Consider the following 19,303-nt stretch of genomic DNA (forward strand, 5'->3'; position numbering starts at 1 on the left):
TACTTCTCCAAAGACTCTGTTTCCAAGTACAGGCACATTCTGAGGTACTGGGCATTAGAACTTCAATAAAGGAATTTGTGGAGGACACAATTCAGCCCATAACAAGGGCCAAGGGGATATTTTAGAGGGGTCTCCAAAGTCAGAATCCTGTACCAGTGAGGGCAGTGGCAGCAGGGAGGGAGGGGGACAGGAAGTGTCCCTCATGTCCTGCCACGTCTGTCGTACCTGGCCCTGGTGGTCACTAGGGCTCCCACCTTTTCTCTCCTGACGGAAAGGTGAGGGCTGGAGAGTTTCCTGGGGCCCCAGAGGAGCTGGACTCTGCTTTTTTTTTTTTTTTTTGCGGTACGCGGGCCTCTCACTGCTGTGGCCTCTCCCGTTGCGGAGCACAGGCTCCGGACACGCAGGCTCAGCAGCCATGGCTCACGGGCCCAGCCACTCCGCGGCATGTGGGATCTTCCCGGACCGGGGCACGAACCCGTGTCCCCTGCATCGGCAGGCGGACTCTCAACCACTGCGCCACCAGGGAAGCCCTGGACTCTGCTTTTTGTAGGAATGGGTTTGGGGAGAACAGAGATCCTGAGGCCCTTTGGGATCCTGGGGGTGACTCAGCTGACTGCTGTCACAGTCTAATGCTGTGTCTCTTTTCTTTGTCCCTTCTCTCCCCATGGTGGTCTCCCTGGCTGGTCGTCCGTCCCCATCTCTGCAGCAGGACTAAGAACCATCCTCCACCTCATGCCTGCAAAGTCCCCTCGACCTCAGTCAGGGGAGCTTCTTTGCTCAAGAATTCACTCAACCTCTCTGGGTTTCCATTTCCTTGGCTGTGGAAGGGGGAGGCTGGGAGGGACCCCAGGGAGACAGCCCCGTGGGGCCCCAGGCCTATGCGAGCCCCTGGAAATATTTTTTCTTTTTTGCGGTACGTGGGCCTCTCACTGCTGTGGCCTCTCCTGGTGCGGAGCACAGGCTTCTGACGCACAGGCTCAGCGGCCATGGCTCACGGGCCCAGCCGCTCCGCGGCATGTGGGATCCTCCTGGACCGGGGCACGAACCCATGTCCCCTGCATCGGCAGGCGGACTCTCAACCACCGCACCACCAGGGAAGCCCTGGAAATCTTTTGAGTGGTATTGCAGTACTGTTCTATCCTGATCTCTCTAGGCTCCAGGAGAGGACGAGAGGCGCCTGGTTACTGCTAATCCCTCGGGCTGAGTGTGCAGACCTGTCATCATAGCTGCTCCACTTCCCCCCAACACAGCTTCAGGGGTGGTGACCTTGGATTTGGTGTGCCATGATCTTGGTCCCAGTGACCATCGGTTAGCACGTACGGCCTTTAATCACCACACCTAACTACCAGGCCATCTCCTCGCTGTCGTTCATATATTAATGTGCCTGGTAAGTTTTAGCTGAATTGTTTTTCTATACTCAGTCTACCAAGTTTGTAGTTTGCAGAGTACATTTATCTACTCAACTTTTTAAAATTTTGTGAAAAATACTGGTTCAGTTGCAGGGGAGAAAGGAGGACATCAGGCAGGGGGAGAGCTCTGACGGTGGCCAGAGCCTTGTGGTGCCCAGCATGGGAGGGTCAGAGACAAGCTGAAGACACAGCAGTGCAGGAAATGAAGACACCGCCTCTCGGCTGGCCCATGCCTCTTCCTCGAGACTGTAAGCAGCCTGGCTTTAGACATAGATTGTGAACAGATGGGTGCATGTAACAATCCTTAGAGAATCAGGAAGCCCAGGGTGGTCCTGGGAAGCCAGCCCCCTCCACCCCTACGATGCCCCTGTCCTACCTTCTCCCCCAGGAGACCTGAGAGTGAGCAACAAAGGCCTGGGGGCAAGAGGCTCCCCTAGGGGAGGGGGAGGTGCTCTGAGAGGGCCTTTGTCTGGGCCTGGAACCTTCCCTTTCCTCCTTGATTTGAATGGCAAAACCAAATTTTAATAACCTCCAAGCCAAGGAGCTGGAGTCTCTGATCTAATAGTCATGACAGTCAGTCCAGTGGTGACTTTGGAGCTGTCACTGGACTGTCTTATTGCAGGAAAGCCTGTCATGTTGGGGAGGAGTGAGGTATGACCTATATGGGCCCCAAGAAGGGGAACTGGAAATAGTAGGAGGAAATTACTGATTCTTCTGGAGTCAGAGTATCAGGGTATGGAATAGGCTGCCTAGTGAAGTAATGAGCTCCCCGTCAGTAGAGGAGTCCAAGGAGAGAACAGCCGGCTGCTTTGCAGGGAGGTGTGGGGAGGATGTTGTTAGAGAGGAGATTCAGGCATAAGTGTGTGTATACACTGGCTGGTTATTACCGTTATTCCCAAACCTATGAGTCTGATTCCACGAAAGTGCTTGAAAGAAACTAATTTTTTCTCATGTACTAACTATGCTGTCTCTTGCGCCTTGTGGTGGAATCTGGGTCTAATCTGATGTTGGCCGCCTCCTGTTCTTTGCTGCTGTTTCTGTGGAAAAGTTGCAGGTGAGTCATGCTATTATTAACAGCAGAGTTAGGGTTTCAGTTCTCTGGGTGTCTGAGTGTGATCTGATAAAAGGGAGTAGAGTGAGCTTTGACCCTGTGTGCGCACTGGTAAACCAAGGAAATCTAACACTGAAGAGGCTTGGAGAGACACTTGTTAGGCAAAGGGATGGTTTCATATTTTTTGGACAGAATGACAGTTCTCTTTCTCTCCACAACCTTCGCTGGCATCTGGTATCTGGCCTTCTGCCATCTACTCTGAAGACCCTGTTCCGTGCAAGTTGATGGTCAGAGCAGAGAGGGTGTCCACACCGACTCGGTTGGCTGGGGTGGAGTGGGGACCATCCAGAACTTAGCAAACGCCCAGAGAGACGCACCTTGCCAGTTCTCTTCAGCTCACTTAGAGACTCTGAAACGCAAGTCTCCTTTCTCTCCTGGATCAAGCTTCATTTGATACTCTCTGGGTGCCATTTCTTGGAATCCTCTACAGGCTGGGGATTTGGAACTAACTGTACATTCTCATCAGACAGTTTAGCCAATAATGAAAATAGCTATTATCAACTGGGATTTAAACATAAACATTCAGGAATGAGTCTCATTTTTTTTTTTCCCATTGGGAAGATATAATATTACAAAATTTGGAAAAAATGTTATTGAATGTTTAGAGTTACAAAACTAACATTCTTGTTGCAACATATTCCTCTATTCAAGTCCTTTGCTCATTTTTTTTTTTTAAATAGATTTATTTATTTATTTTTGGCTGCGTTCGGTCTTCATGGCTGCCCGCGGGCTTTCTCTAGTTGCAGCGAGCGGGGGCTGCTCTTCGTTGCGATGCGCGGGCTTCTCATTGCGGTGGCCTCTCTTGTTGCGGAAAACGGGCTCTAGGCGTGCGGGCTTCAATAGTTGTGGTGCATGGGCTCAGTAGTTGTGGCTTGTGGGGTCTAGAGAGCAGGCTCAGTAGTTGTGGTGCACGGGCTTATTTGCTCCGCGGCATGTGGGATCTTCCCGGACCAGGGCTCGAACCAATGTCCCCTGCATTGGCAGGCGGATTCTTAACCACTGCGCCACCAGGGAAGCCCCCTTTGCTCATTTTTGAATCAAGTTTTTGTTGTTATTTTTAGTTCTCTATATATTCTGATATTAATCCCTTAACAGATATGATATGCAAATTTTTCTCATTCTGTGATATTTGTCTCATTATCTCATTATACATTATATGTTATGTATACATTACCATATATCATATATATCTCATTATATATGTCACAAATATTTGTCTCACTCTGCCTTTTCACTCTGTAGATAGTGTCCTCTGATGCACAGAAATTCTTAATTTTCATGAACTCAAACTTGTCTATTTTTTCTTTTATTGCCTGTGCTTTTGGTGTCATATCCAAGAAATCATTGCCAAATCCAATGTTGTGAAGTATTTGCCTTATGTTTTCTTCTAAGAGTTTTATAATTGTCATTCTTACATTTAGGTTTTTGGTCCATTTTGAGTTGATTTTTCTATATGGTATTAGGTAAGGTTCCAACTTCATTCTTTTGCATGGGGATATCTGGTTTTCCCAGAAACATTTGTTGGAAAGACTGTCTTTTCCCCATTGAATGGCCTTGGCACCCTTGTCAAAAATCATTTGACCATATGTGCGAGGGTTTATTTATTTATTAGGCTCCCTATTCTATTCTGTTCTATTCTATTCTATTCTATTCCATTCCATTGGTCTATCTGTCTTTATGCCAGTAGTCATTTGGATCATTCTCCTACTGAAGACAACTAAAAAAAGTTGGACAACTATATTTTTTCTTCCTTAAAAGCGTTAAACTGCTAACAAGATAGTGACTACTTATTAGTAATTACTGATCCAAGATCAAAGAGAGGACAGAAATCTAGAGATGAGTTTAACAGATTAGGCCTAACACTTTCTCATGGGGATGTTTGCCAGTCCTAAAAAAGTAGCTGAGGGATGAGGTATGCTTTTGGTAACATTGTGGGATTAGGGAGACAAAGGTTGAAGTGCAGGCCTGCCAAGGTAAGCATGATAAGCTGACCTTGGAGGGCAGGTTGTACCTTAGGAATAAAGTGAATGAGAAACAATTCCAACCTGACACTGTACCTTGGCTTTGAAACATCTGGGTGGCTCAGAAAATCTCAAGCTCTAAAACTGAATTAAGGTGGTTCTGAATGTTTAGTGCCTCCAAGTACATGGCAGAGAAAATGCCAGTCCTCTCTAGAGGAAGGTACCATTCTAGGCCTCAAATTATTTCCTCATATAGATGTGTCGGGCATACTATCAAATGTAATCAACACCAAAGAGAAAAAAACATGAGTGAGAATCAACAGAAACCACAAATAGAAACAGAGCCAGAGGGAGTCTAAATATGAAAGTTATCACACACAGTCTGTAAAGCAACTATGCTTACTTACTACGTTAAAGGATATAAAAGCCAAGCTTGACATCTTAAGCAGGGAACTAGAAACTATAAAAAGTGACAGGACAGGGCTTCCCTGGTGGCGCAGTGGTTGGGAGTCCGCCTGCCGATGCAGGAGACGCGGGTTCGTGCCCCGGTCTGGGAGGATCCCACATGCCGCGGAGCGGCTGGGCCCGTGAGCCATGGCCGCTGAGCCTGTGTGTCCGGAGCTTGTGCTCCGCAACGGGAGAGGCCACAACAGTGAGAGGCCTGCGTACCGGAAAAAAAAAAAAAAAAAAAAAGTGACAGGACAATTTTGAAAAGAATCAAAAATTCTAGAACTAAAAATACAATAACTGAAATTAAGAAAATGGTCTGGTTTAAAACTAGATTAGACATAGCTGAAAGAAAATCAATTAATTACAGGGTAGAACAGAAGAAAGAAGATACGCAGCACCGATAGAAAAAAGATGGAAAATAGAAGAGGGGAAGAAACATTAAGGATACAGTGAGAAGAAGGCCCAGCAAAGAGATAACTGGCGTCCCAGAACGAGGGGAGAGAGAATGCAAAAGGGCAGTGTCTTTGGAGAGAATTTTCCAAAATTGATAAAAAGACATCAATCCATATCCAAGAAGCCCTATGAATGCCAAGCAAGACAAATAAAAAGAAATGCACACTTAGACACATCAGAATGACATTGCAGAACACCAAAAACAAAGAAAAATCTTCTAAGAAGAGAAAGTCAGAGATAACATTGGCTTCCAAGGAGCATCCGTTGGACTGAGAGCTGACTGCTCAACAGCAAGAACAGAACCCAGAAAATAGCGGAACAGCTTTCTCATGTAAAGAGAGAAAATAACTGCCAATCTACAATCCTATAGACGATAGGAAGCTCAACATAAATTCATAAGGATGGGGAAGACAGGACAGGAAAAAACAGTAACAAAAATCCTGAAACTTAGAAAGCAGATGGATGAGTAGAAACTGACTTCACAGACCCAAGAGAGTGGAATCCTAAACTAGCAGTGGGGGAAGTTAAGAACCATCACAAGCTACAAGGCAAAATCCTCATAAGGCTCAGGAACAAAAGAGCATCAATTACTTCCGCAACTGGGTGTGAGTGAGTGTTGGCTAAAATAGAGGATTGGTTAGACGCTGCTTAGGAAACAAGTCCCTAAATGTTCCTCTCCTACCACTCAATCACTGGTGACTCTCTTTCCCCCATCCCAGCAGAACAGAACTTGGAGGCTGATCCTCAAGAGAAGAGAAAATCGAGTCTCTGGACTTCAGGAGGCCAAAGCCAGGGAGAATAAGGAAGCTTATGCACGGTGAACTTTGCATATGGATATCCTCAGCACTCCGCTGCTCAGCTCCTAGAACCAGCTGGGCCTTTGCTGTCCAAGTGGTAAGGGTTGGATGACCCTCCCCTGGGGATCTGGCTGGCCTAAGAGAGCAGGGTGTCCCCAACAAAAGACCCACCTGACCATTCTACAGTAAAGCTCCAAGTCAACAAGCCCCACCAACATGCTCAGAACTACCTATTAGCTTTTCTGTCTCCCACTTTTAAACGTAAAGATTGTTAAACATTAAAGGAAAACCTTGTAAATGAAAGGGAAACTAGAACTAACAGGAAAAACAAAAACAACTTAGAGGAAACAGGATGATGCAGCAGAAAGAAAACAAAAACCAGTAGCAAAATTATGATAAATATCCTTAAAATGGTATTGCATCCATGAAACAAGATTGGGATTGGGTGCTGAGAGCACACGTCCTGCAGATTGTGTCTATTGGCCCTCAAAACCCCATTCTCACCCTTTCAAGGTCTCGTCCCTAACACAAGGGGGTTAGAAGGCAACAGTTGGGTTCTCAGACTCCCTTGCAGCTGCTCTGGCTAGGTTCTGCCAATGGAAAATGCTGGTGGGGCCTGGCAGGTGGGAGTTGAGACATTTCTCTGTTGTTCTGGTAGTGCCTTTGGCAGCAGAAGCAGCAGCGGATGACAGGTGTCCTCGGTGTCAGTGGTGGCTGCAGCAGCACTGGCTGGAGCGGGGGCTCCTTATTCCTGCTCAGTAGCATTGGTGTGGTTCTAAGGCAGTAGTGGCGGGGGCCATGCTTCCAGCCGAGCAGCAGTGAGTGTGGGCTTTGAGCATTGGAAGCTTCCTGATCCTGGGGTAGCGTCCTCTCTTCCCTTTAGCTCTTCCGGCCCTCTTGACATCATTTAACCAATCCCTTCCATTAAATTCCGCTTGGCTTGAAATATCTAGATTAGTTTGTTTTTTTTTTTTGAGTAAATACTGATTGGGATGCTATAAAAAAGAAACATTCAAAAAATAAGAGAGTTCTTGGATATTAAAAAATGTGAAAGCAGAAATAAAAACTTAATGGAAAGGTTAGAACATAATGTTGGTGAAATCACCCAGAAAGTAGAGAAAAACAAAAACAAAACTCCAACAACATCAGCAGTGTAAGTGCTCAAAGTTTACAGTAAGTTGTAATGATATCATATAACATTATCATGGTGTAAGTTACTTATTCTCACGTTACTGTATAAATACTCTGTGGTGCTGAGCACACATCCTGCCTGGCATCTGCATGTGACATGTGACCATGTGTTACAGGGGGGTCCTGGTTAGTACAATTTTAAGAGAGCAGAGAAGTGTCAATTTAAAGAAAACTAGAGGAAGAGTATAATCTTCTGATTAATAACATACTGACAAGAATTTTAAATATAGTCATAGATAGGTAAGCTTTATTCCAATGTCTACATAAAAATGAGTTGATGTCGAACAGGAAATGGTTTTTCCAAAGGGTTAAAATCACACAACAGAACTTGGTCCTTTTCCCTTTAGTTTGTCTCTCAGTTCAGTTGGCTGACGCGTCGTTATTCGTGTCCGCCCTCACTAATCATTTTCACCACACACAATATCTAAAAGTCTTCGGGTGGCCTTCCCATTTCTCTGGAGATCTCTTAAGCTGCTTTCAGTTACAAGAGATGGGCAAGGCTTTTATCTGCTCACGCCCTACTCCACTGGAGACAAAAACACATCCCTGAATTCTCTTGTTTAAATTGTGGCTGTTGGCCAAGTGTCCAAATGAAGAACTTAACGCTAACACACAAAGGACACAGTATAATCTCTGTACAGTAGTGACTTCGCTTCAACTTTTTCTCATTAAAGAATTATTTTTATTATCTCTCCACAAGGGAGTTATAAAAAATACCTGTAAAAACATTGAAAAGGCTCTTAAAAGTCCTGGAATGAAAAAGTCTGCAGTATAAATTACGATACATCATCTATGACTTGCAGATAAGAATAAAATAAATTCTACAAGCTAGAATTTCTGAATGATTTTGATAGGAATTTACCGGAAGGAGCCAGGAGCCACCAAACCTTAACGATTTCCTGTTTTCATCCCAATTGAGTTTTTGAAAAGCTATACAATCTGTTGACAGGCACAGTCCACACAGGAACTTGCTGCTGCCACTGATGATGAAATCAATCTGAAGGACAGAGATTTGTATGCTGGACGCGCCAGGCTCTTCCATGCAGCTGGCTGAAGTGGTCTTCTCTTATTTTTTCCCTTATGCTTTAAATAAAAGTAAATATACATATGGTAAAAAATTTAAATGGTACAGAAAGATCTAAAATAATCAGTAAATATCCTTTTCTCTCACAACCTAGAAAATCTGATGTCTTCCAAATCATCAGGTGTGTGAATAATTTGCAAAGTGAAGTCAAACTTGGAGTCTCTTCATCTGAAAATTATTGTCAGGACTTTTGGAATGTGTTGATTCTGTCATGTATTACCTCTGTTACAGAGGAAAGCCATGCAGTCTTCTCCTTCTTAAAAAAACCTAGTTACAAAAGCAACACACACACTCTGCTCAGAGACAGCAAGTCCAGGCAGCACCTTGTACTCCGTGATCTGGTCCTAGTTACGGGCAGAGTCCCTGGTATCATCCCTGAAATACAGGAATCACAATTACTAACAAGGCATTTTCAAAAATAAGAACTCTGTTTTAATCAAAATGAGGTCATCTGGTCCTTGTAGAATGGAGAGGTTTCACTCGGTCAGAGGTTCAGGCTGTCTGGTCATTACTTAAAGGGCATGAGCCACAGAATCCCAAGCATTCAAGTCAAAACTAGGTCAAACCTTCCCTAGAGAACAAGGGGAAGGCGAGGCCGCAAAGGACTTAAGGATGGAGAAGCAACATTCCTTCACAGAAACTCCCACCACAGTGATGAGAAGCTAGGTGTTTTCCCCCAAAGTGCACTCGCTCTCTGGTGAGCAGGAAAAGCTTACAGAGGCACGGGCGGCAGGAGCTCAGCCGAGCCCTTCCTGAATGCCTCGGATCCTCCTGGCCAGCTGCACATCCTTCGGGAAGAGAGTGACACGGCCGGCATGTAAGGAGAGGAGATAGGCATCCTCGAAGAGATGAACTAGAAACGCTTCTGCTGCCTGCGGACAGAAAGAAAAGCAGAAAGACTGACACAGACGAGGGGCCATGGGCTGCTTTCTGCTGAGAGAACTGCTAACCTCAGTCTCTAAGGGCTCAAAGGACTGCAGGGAAGGATTATTCACAGAATGAGACTGAACTTTGCCTGGGAATTCCACTACCACCAAATGAGAACCTAGCCTCCAAACCCTGGGTGTTCCTTGTTCTTTTCAAGGAGGTGAGATGTAGCCTTGCCTTTCTCCCATACTCACCCCTCACCCAACTGGACCGTGGCCCCCATCTTACCTCTTGTAGGGCCAACAGGGCCTGGGCTTGCCAATTGAAGTCCACACCACGAGTGAATACAGCACATATTTCTCTTGCCTGCGAAGGAGTGGGGATGGGGAGCAAGGGAGAAGGGGAGTGGGGAGGAGTAGAGAGTAAAAGGAGGTTCAAGAGAAGACAGACTCTCTCCGTGAGTCTCCATGAATCTTCATTTCCGTTATTCCTTCCTGGCCCTTAATCATAGAACCTAACTATTAGCTGGTGTCAACTCCAGGGAGCTTAGAGATTGGCCCGTCTCTCTTCATTGGTGGTGGGGAGAGGAGAAGACAATCTCTCAGGGCAAGACAAGGGATGAAAGGGTGGTTGGATGACAGAGTTCCTTGTACGTAATCAAAGAACACAGTTCGAAGGTGGTAGGGGTTAGAAATTAATTCCATAAAGAATTAGAAGGTGCCCTTTGTGGGCTCATGTTTTCAGAAGATGAAGAGTCCCCGACCAGGCTAGGGAAGAGGTCCCTTGCCATTTGGGCAAGAGGCGATAGGGGCCCAATACCTGGGAAATTTAAAGAAAGGAGGCGGCATGGGGGTTGGCGGGAAGCTCCCTGGAGCTCACCAGGCGGCAGAAGGGGGTCTTCCTTAACAACAGGTTTGTGCTCTTCTGAAGAGTTCGGATCTCCTTCAGAACCCGGTATCTCCGGCGAGCAACTGGACGGGAGGGAGCGCCTGAGCAAAAGAGTTGGGTCATGGAGCAAAATGCAGTGGAAAACGGGTGGTGCATTGCAACCTGGCTGTCAAACTACCAAATCGTAGACTGTATATAACAGGCTTCCCAAAAGCAGGGCTTTTTGTCTATTGTAGTCATTGCGGTTATCTTCAGCAACTGGAGAACAGTGGTTGGTGCTAAATAAATTTTTGTTAAATGAATGAATAAGTGATCCTTTGAGGGTCCTATTGACCCTCAGTGATGATCCTCTGAGGGTCTTATTTTAAATGCCGACTCTTCCAGGCAGCCTTTCCTGACTCCCAATCCCTTCCAAACCGATGGGTCACTTCCCTCCTCTGGGCCCACAGTACTCTGTGCATCTCCTCTGTCTTTCCCACCTGGATTGGAAACCCAGTTTCCAATTTTGTTTTTAGGGTTTTTTTGGCCCTGCCGCGCAGCACGTGGGATCTTAGTTCCCCAGCCAGGGATCGAACAGGCGCCCCCTGCATTGGAAGCACGGAGTTTTAACCACTGGACCACCAGGGAAGTCCAATTTTTAGGTATTTTTTAAGAGCTGGAAGGAATCTGAGAGATTATCTAGTACAATTCCCTTGTCTCTGTTATCCTGAGGCCCAGAGAGGTTAAGACAGAGGTTAACCTGTTTTCCTGAGGCCCAGAGAGGTTAAGACAGAGGTTAAGACACGTTAGCGGCCAAGGTGGGAGCTCAGAAGTGGCATAACTCAGTGCCAGTGTCGGGCCTTTGGGCTATGAAGTCAGAGCCTTTGGCTCAAAGCCTAGTTTCAACAACAACAAAAAAAGACAAAAAAATCTTAAAATCATTCCTAAAAGTAGAAATCAAAAAAGTCAAACTCTGATCAGAAATTAAAAACACAAGAATATAAAAAATAAAAATTCTTCTAACTCTCTTGTTAAAGAGGACAATTCACTGAAATTAGACTGTTTAGAAATGAATAAAAATAAAAAGTCTACACCTTAAAACTTAAGCGATATAACCAAATAGTCCTAAAGGAAAATGTACAGCCTCAAGATCTATCTACGAGAAAACAAGAACATTAAAAGATAATTCCGCTAAGTGTTCAACTCACGTATTAGGAAGAGAATTATTAAAGTAAATCAAAAGAAGGTAGAGTAAAAGAAATATTAAAGATAATAAACTAACTTAATGAAAAAGAGTGTAAAACAAAAACAGTGCAGCTGGCTCCATAAATTAAACCAAGGACCAATAAAAACAAATGAACCTCTGAGAAGTTGAACAAATAAAAAAAAGAAAAAAAAACCCCCATGAAAACTAACATTTTGAAGAAATGTTATTCACCGTCTAGCCAAGAAGAGAGAATCCACACCAAGTAGTTGCATAGAAGGGATTTAATATGGTGAACTATTTGCCAAGTGTTAGACAAGCTGCTGAGAGCAAATGGGGACAGAGGGGCAATGCAGAGATGTGCTGGCAGTGGAGACTTTATCCCAGGGGCCAAAGAAACAGGGGACTTTTTAGAAAGAGGGAGGCCCTACACCCAGGAGATGAGCTACTGGCACCTGCCTCCCTCCTCACCACCAGTCCCCAATCCAGTCGCCGGAAGCAGCCTTTAATAATCAGACATGGCAGTCACACAATGGAAAGATGAACACAACTAAAGATCACCAAGCAATGTAAAAAGGCCAACACCATTAAAGGAAAGGACCAAACTCAGCAAACAAAATAACCAATACCAGAGGGACTTGAGTTATTACAGAAAAGAGAGAAAGAAAAATACACATAATAACCTCCGAGGGGTAAGGGAAGATGTGAAGTCTATGACTCAGGAACAAGTGCTTGTGAAAATTAACCAATTAGAGGGATCATGGGAAAGAACTGGGATTAAACATTCAATAGTTGGGTCTTAAAATCCGACATAAGGAGTCGGGATTTAATCCTAAGGTAATAGGAAGCCACGGAAGAGCTTTAAGCAGGACGGAGAGATGATCCACTTACATTTAAAGATCATTCCAGATGCTGTGTAAGGAAAGAACCGAAAAGGGACAAGAGTGGAAGGGAAGTCGTAGCCAGGTCAGGGTGCTGGGGGCTTGGACTAGGCTGGTGGGAGTGGAGAAGGCAACGAGTGGCATGATTAGGATGCGACGTGGAGGTGGAAGTGCCTGAGCTTACATTTGGATCGGATGGACATGGGGGCAAGATGAAAAATCTCTCCCGGGTTTCTGGCCTAAACAATCCTGTGAGTGGCTATGCCATTTCCTGAAATGGGGGAAGCCGGGGATGAAGCGGCAGGAGGGGAGTAACCAAAAGTGTGCTTTTAGATGTGTTTAGTGTGACGCACCCCAGAGTCTTCGAGTAGAAAGGCCGTTGGATGTAGGTGTGCGGGGTCAGAGGAGAGATGTGGGCTGGAGAGATGTGAGAGCTGTCAGTGTATGAGTGGTACTGGAGCCACGGGGAGGGATGAGCCCACCTGGGGAAGGGAAAGAAAGGAAAAGTAGACCATGGAAGTCCATCAACATGCTGAAGAGAGGTGGCACAGGCAGTAAAAACCACTGGGCAGAAACTGCAGAGCGTGTGTATCACGGAGCCAGGGGATGGAGTGTTTCGAAGAAGAAATGACCCACTGTGTCGAATGCTTCTGAGAGGATAAGAGAAGGACACAGGCATGTCTAATAAAGTTGGCAACATGAAAGTAGCTGGTGACCTTCACAACAGCAGTTCAAGGGTACTGGAAGTAAGGGTAGTGGTTGTGGGGAGTCAGATTGGAATGGGTTGAAGGGTGTCTGGGAAGAGGGGAAACAGACACGTGGGTAGACTTAAGTCTGGCTGTTTTAAAAAGGGTAGCTGTGGGGCTTCCCTGGTGGTGCAGTGGTTGGGAGTCCGCCTGCCAATGCAGGGGACAGGGGTTCGGGCCCTGGTCTGGGAGGTTCCTACACGCCGCGGAGCAACGGAGCCCGTGCGCCACAACTACTGAGCCTGCGCTCTACAGTCCGCGAACCACAACTACCGAGGCCCGCGTGCCTGGAGCCCAAGCTCCGCAACGGGAGAGGCCGCTGTGATGAGAAGCCCGCGCACCGCAACGAGGAGTAGCCCCCGCTCTCCGCGACTAGAGAGAGCACGCATGCAGCGGGGAAGACCCAGCACAGCCAAAAATAAGTAAATAAATAAAATAAATAAATTAAAAAATAATAATAAAATAAAAAGGGTAGCTGTGAAGGGCAGAAGTGAGAAACAGGGAGTATGAGGGAGCCGGGGATGTGGGGTGCCCTTTTCTTTAGAACAGAAATAACAGAGCACATTTGCCAAATGCCAATGTAAGGAGTATGAATTTACTTCCAAGTGCAGGTGGTAAGGATAACAGAAAGCCCCTGGGATGGTGATAGAAGAATATGACCAAGAGCTCATGTAGGAGGAGGAGTGGCTTTTGATGGAAAGGGGTCACCTAGGTTCTCTGCTGTGAGAAGATAAAGGGGAATCCAGTCTGGAGGCTTCTATTTCCTCAATGAAGCATGAGGCAAGGTCATCCTGAGCTGAGAGTGAATCAGGGGACTGGAGTTGTAAGGATGCTTCTACATCCGGAAGCAATAGTGAACATCATACGTAACAATATTCCTGTTAAAATTACAAATGAGACAAAGATGACCAAAACATTGCTCTTATTTCAACACTAGTCTCAGGGCCTCACTAACAATAAAATAAGAAATAAAATGTATAAAAATGAAAAGAAGTCTCAAAAGTCATTATTTGCAAACAGTATAATGGTCCACTTAAAAATTTCAATTAAAGCAGCTGAAAGGCTATTAGGATTAACAAGAGAATTCAGCAAGTTAGCTAGATGCAAAGGTTATTTATGTTAAGGAAAGAAAAATAAAAAACAACCCATTCACAACAGCAACATCTATAAATAACCAATAATACTTTCTTCACCCTGCTCTTAGCTATGGAGCAGAAGACAAGTAAAGCAGCTGCTGCCACAGTTCTTGTTTGTGGGTATCCCATCCACCAGACCACAGCACAGAAACCAAGGACCACAGACCAGCCTTCTTTCCGGGCATGCTACCTCTGGAAGGGAACAAGGTGAGAGCACCGGCTAAGTTAGGGCACTTTGGTTAAGGACCAATACAGCCACTCACTGAAGGAAAAAAACAAAACAAAACAAAAAAACCCCCCCAAAACCTGGAAAGGCACCTTCTAAAATTAGAACTGTTGTTTGAAATTGTCACAAAAAGCAGCCAATACTTTTGCATTTGAAAAAAGCACAAACACCGATTTTTTAAAATCCCGTGTCTGCGGGAACAAGCTGGGTGATCTTGTGCAAATTATCAGGTCTGTCTGCGCTTCAGTTGTCCCATCTGTAAAATGGGCACAATATAAAATTGAGTTAATTCATATAGAGTTTAACATAATGCCTAGTTAGTGGTAAGCACTCAATACACGTTAGTAGAATTAAGAATACTGTCTGGGCCAGTCCTTTCTCCTCCTCAGAACTGCCTTCCCCAGTCCCTCCCCGGTCGTGGACCTTGGGCCGTCCCGGAACGGATACTGGACGGCAGAACCGCTTTGCCCCCCTGCAGAGGAAGGCCAGCGGACCAGGGGTCGGGAGACTGGGCTGGACCCCAGGCTCGGCAAGCGAGCATAGATTTTTTCGTCTGTGAAATGGGCACGCGGACCCGGCCGTACCCACCTCACAGACAGGCTGCAGGGAGGCCGGCTCGGAGGGAAAGGGATCACGGCGGGTTACCTAAGGGTGGGCCCGGCCGCGGGGGGGCGGGAGCCGGGCTCGGGGGGCGCCTCCTTGGGGCTTCGGGCTTGCGGATCCGGCGGCGCGGGCCCATGGTTGGCGCTCAGGGTTGCGGACCGCGGCTCCTTCTCGGCCTTCCGGGTCCGGAGGCAGAGGCTGGGGTTCAGGGGAGGGCCAGCAGCGCCCCGGCCGCGTGCCCCGGCTGGGTGGCGTTCAAATTGCCCGCTCCGCCGCGGATTCACTGCCGGCGTTTTTTAAAAACCGAATCCAGCGACTCCCAGTGGCTGCCTCTGGAACGCTCCTGGCGCAGAGCGATTGCGGGGAGGACCAATGAGAGCACAGGATGAGAGGCTAACGGCGGCGGTGATAGGAGAAGACAGCGGGGACAAGGCGGATCGATGGTAGGAATCAGCCAATGGGGACTTGGAAAAGTGAAATGAGGCGGGAACTGCTCCAGTCCTCCGCTCCCTGGGGCAGGACCGCATCTTTGATGCGTCAGACCCAGGTCCTCCGGTGCTCTCTGGTCGACAAATGAAAGTTCGATTATGAAGATGTAGCTGGTGCGTGTGTAGAACGCGTTTCTCTAGACGAATCACCTTGCGCAAACATTTTATGTTTTGCTCTATCAATCTTGAGGTGGGTTTTAAAGATGAGGAGACGGGCCCACGGAGAATGTGACCGTCCCATGTCTCGCCTGAGACCAGGAGCAGCCCATGAATATGACTCAGAAGTCAGCTTCACTGCATGAACCTTGTTGATGATTAGGGTCCTGGGACAGCCAGGATGGGGCCTCTCACCATGAGGTCAAGCAGGGCAGGCCTCAGCTCTATTTTTGGATCATGCTCTCCAGCATTTTCGTAACAGGGAAATGACCCCTTCCCTTCCTGTTGGGGATAATATGTATTGAGGTCAAATGTAGAACTAGGTAGTTAGAATAAAGGGGATTTTATATTCTACACTTTTGTTTTTTTACATTATCTAGATGTTCTACAGTTAACATGCACTGTAATCAGGAAATACGTTACAAAATCAGTGATTTTATGGAACCCTTGTTCACTGCTGGTGGGAACGCAAAATGTTGCGGCTACAGTGGAAAACGGTATGGCAATTGGTCAAAAAATTAAACACAGAATTACCATATGATCCAGCAAGTCCACCTCTGGGTGTATATTCAATTAAAAGCAGGGGCTTGAACAGGTATTTGTACACTAAGGCTCATAGCAGTGTTATTCACAATAATCAAAAATGTCCAAGTGAATGAATAGATAAATAAAATGTGGTATATACATACAATGGAATATTATTCAGCCTTATGAAGAAAGTAAATTTTGATACATATTACAACATGGATGAGTCTTGAAGGTATTATGTTAAGCAAAATAAATGAGATACAAAAGGACCAATATTGTATGATTCCACTTACATGAGGTACCTAGAGTAGTCAAATTCATAGAGACAGAAAGGTAGGATGGTGGTTGCTAGGGGCTGGGGGAAGGGAGGAAAGGGGAATTATTGTTTAATGGGTACAGAGTTTCAGTTTGGGAAGATGAAAAAGTTCTGGAGATGGGTGATTGCACAACAAATGTGAATGTTCTTAATGCCACTGAATCGTACACTTAATAATGGTCAATACAGTGAGTGTTATGTTGTGTATATTTCACCACAATAAGAAAGAAAGAGAAAGAGAGAAAGAAAGAAAGGGAGAAAGAAAGAGTAGAGGAGGGGAAGGAAGGGAAAGGGGGGGAAGGAAGGGAAAGGAATGTTTGGTTGAACCCATTGAGATGCAGTCAAATCACAGAAGGATAGTTGTTTTTCAGTGACACAGAGGCAAGAAGTCCTACTACACCAGTCCTCAGGACCCATTAATCAGACATAGCAAATCTTCACTCATTAATTCTGCTTTAGACCTAGAGTGCCTTCTTTGCTCCATTAGAAATAAGTAGAAAACAAAGGTAGAAAATAGAGGGGTGTTTTTGTTTTTTTTTTTTTAAGATTCCACATGTAAGGGAGATCATACAGTATTGTCTTTCTCTGACTGACTGATTTCACTTAGCATAATGCCCTTGAGGTTCATCCATGTTGTTGCAGATGGCAACATTTCTTTCTTTTTATGCCCGAATAATATTCCATTGTGAATATATATATATATATATACATATACACATATACATACCACAATTTCTTTATCCGTTCATCCATTGCTGAACACTTAGGTGTTTCCAAATCTTGGTTATTGTAAATAATGCTGCAATGAACACAAAGGTGCATATATCTTTTCAGCTTAGTGTTTTTGTTTCCTTTGAATACCCAGAAGTAGAATTGCTGAATCACATGGTCGTTTTATTTTTAATTTTTCCGGGAACCTCCATAAAATTTTCCACAGTGGCTGCACAATAGCGCACAAGTCGTCCCTTTTCTCCACATCCTCCCCAAAACTTATTTCTTGTCTTTTTGATAATAGCCATTCTAACAGATGTGAGGTGATATCTCACTGTGGTTTTGATTTGCACTTTCCTGATTAATGATGTCGAGCATCTTTTCATGTCCCTGTTGGGCATCTGTATGTCTTCTTCGGAACAATGTCTATTCAGATCATTTGACCATTTTTATTTTATTTTTGGCTGCGCCGCAGAATATGTGGGATCTTAGTTTCCTGACCAGGGATCGAACCCGTGCCCTCTGAATGGAAGTGCGGAGTCTTAACCACTGGACCGCCAGGGAAGTCCCCATTTGCCCATTTATAAATCGAATTATTTGTTCTCACCATTGCGTTGTATGCATTCTTTATATATTTTGGATATTAATCCATGATCAGATATATAATTTGCAAATGTTTTCTCCCATTCAGTAGGTTGCCTTTTTATTTTGTTGATGGCTCCCTTTGCTGTGCTGAAGCTTTTTAGTTTGAAGTGGTCCTACTTATTTATTTTTGCTTTTGTTGCCTTCGCTTTTGGTGTCAGATTAAAAAAGAACATTGTCAAGACCTATGTCAAGGAACTTGTTGTTTTCCTCTAGCAGTTATATGCTTTCAGGCCTTATGTTCAAGTCTTTAGTCCACTTTGAGTTAATTTTTGTGTATAGTGTAAGACAGTGGTCCAGTTTTCCCAACACCATTTACTAAAGAGACGGTTCTTTTCCCCATTGTATAGTCTTGGCTCCTTTGTCATAAATTAATTGACCATGTATGTGCAGGTTTATTTCTGGGCTCTCTATTCTGTTCCATTAATCTATGTGTCTGTTTTTAGGCCAATACCATACTGTTTTAATTATTAAAGCTTTGTAGTCTAGTTTGAAATCAGGGAATGTGATGCCTTCAGTGTTGTTCTCCTCTCTCAAGATTGCATTGGCTATTTGGGGTCTTTTGTGGTTCCTTACAAATTTTGGATTTTTTGTTCTATTTCTGTGAAGAATGCCATTGGAGTTTTGTAGAATTGAATCTGATAGGCATTGAATCTGTAGATTGCTTTGGATGGTATGAACATTTTAACAATATTAATTCTTCCAATCCATGAATGTGGAATATCTTTCATTTGTGTCTTCAATTTCTTTCATTAATGTCTTGTAGTTTTCAGTATACAGGTCTTTCGCCTCCTTGGTTAAATTTATTCCTGGGTATTTTATCTTTTTGATGCAATTGTAAATGGGATTGTTTTCTTAATTTCTCTTTCTGATAGTTTGTTAGTGTATATAAATGCAACAGATTTTTGTGTATTGATTTTGTATCCTGCAACTTTACTGAATTTGTTTTTTAGTTCTAACAGTTTTTTGATGGTGTCTTTAAGGTTTTCTATATATAATATGTCATTTGCAAATCGTGACAGTTTTTCTTCCTCCTTTCCAACTTGGATCCTTTCCTTTCTTTCTCTTGCCTAATTGCTTTATCTAGGGCTTCCAATACTATGTTGAATAAAAGTGGCAAGAGTGGGAAAAACTGTCTCATTCCCAACCTTAGAGTTAAAGCTTTCAGCTTTTTTTCATCATTCAGTGTGATGTTAGCTGTGGGCTTGTAATATATGGCCTTTATTATGTTGAGATACATTCCCTCCATACCCACTTTGTTGAGAGTTTTTATCATAAATGGATGTTGAATTTTGTCAAATGCTTTTTCTGCATCTATGAGATGATCATATGATTTTTATCCTTTATTTTGTAAATGTGGTGTATCATACTGACTGATTTGCAGATGTGGAAACGTCCTTGCATCTCTGGAATAAATCCCACTTGATCATGGTGAGAGGTAACATCACTTGTCCAAAGCCACCCAGTGGAGGGAGA

At 44.7% G+C, this 19,303-nt stretch overlaps 1 protein-coding gene across 4 annotated transcripts; it reads right to left on the reverse strand.

Annotated features, from left to right (window-relative positions):
• Positions 1-7,590: 7,590 nt before the first annotated feature.
• Positions 7,591-15,290, reverse strand: CENPA (centromere protein A). Of its 4 annotated transcripts, XR_010934108.1 has the most exons (6): positions 15,029-15,289; positions 10,203-10,312; positions 9,612-9,689; positions 9,173-9,328; positions 8,780-8,831; positions 7,591-8,455 (listed from the first exon to the last, which is right to left on the reverse strand). XR_010934108.1 is itself a non-coding variant. In XM_067703486.1 (5 exons), exons 1-4 carry the CDS (start codon positions 15,120-15,122, stop codon positions 9,194-9,196), a joined length of 417 nt encoding a protein of 138 aa, XP_067559587.1. In that variant the 5' UTR covers positions 15,123-15,290; the 3' UTR covers positions 7,591-8,455; positions 9,173-9,193. The 4 variants fall into 4 exon arrangements, 3 of the variants coding, with proteins under 3 accessions (XP_067559587.1, XP_067559586.1, XP_067559584.1); XM_067703486.1 differs by lacking the exon at positions 8,780-8,831 and having other exon boundaries at positions 15,029-15,290; XM_067703485.1 differs by having other exon boundaries at positions 7,591-8,831; positions 9,148-9,328; positions 15,029-15,290.
• Positions 15,291-19,303: the final 4,013 nt, after the last annotated feature.

The sequence above is a fragment of the Pseudorca crassidens genome, chromosome 14 (genome assembly GCF_039906515.1).
Source record: "Pseudorca crassidens isolate mPseCra1 chromosome 14, mPseCra1.hap1, whole genome shotgun sequence".
In the NCBI taxonomy this organism is placed as follows: Eukaryota; Metazoa; Chordata; class Mammalia; order Artiodactyla; family Delphinidae; genus Pseudorca; species Pseudorca crassidens.

What these genes read in the sequence shown, in the direction of transcription:
- CENPA (XM_067703486.1), bottom strand. Translation starts at nt 15,122, where the DNA reads ATGGGCCCGCGCCGCCGGATCCGCAAGCCCGAAGCCCCAAGGAGGCGC. An exon ending in GCGGCCGGGCCCACCCTTAG is followed by an intron (nt 10,313 to 15,028) that starts GTAACCCGCCGT and finishes TCTTTTGCTCAG; the next exon opens with GCGCTCCCTCCCGTCCAGTT. An exon ending in AGACCCCCTTCTGCCGCCTG is followed by an intron (nt 9,690 to 10,202) that starts GTGAGCTCCAGG and finishes ACTCCTTCGCAG; the next exon opens with GCAAGAGAAATATGTGCTGT.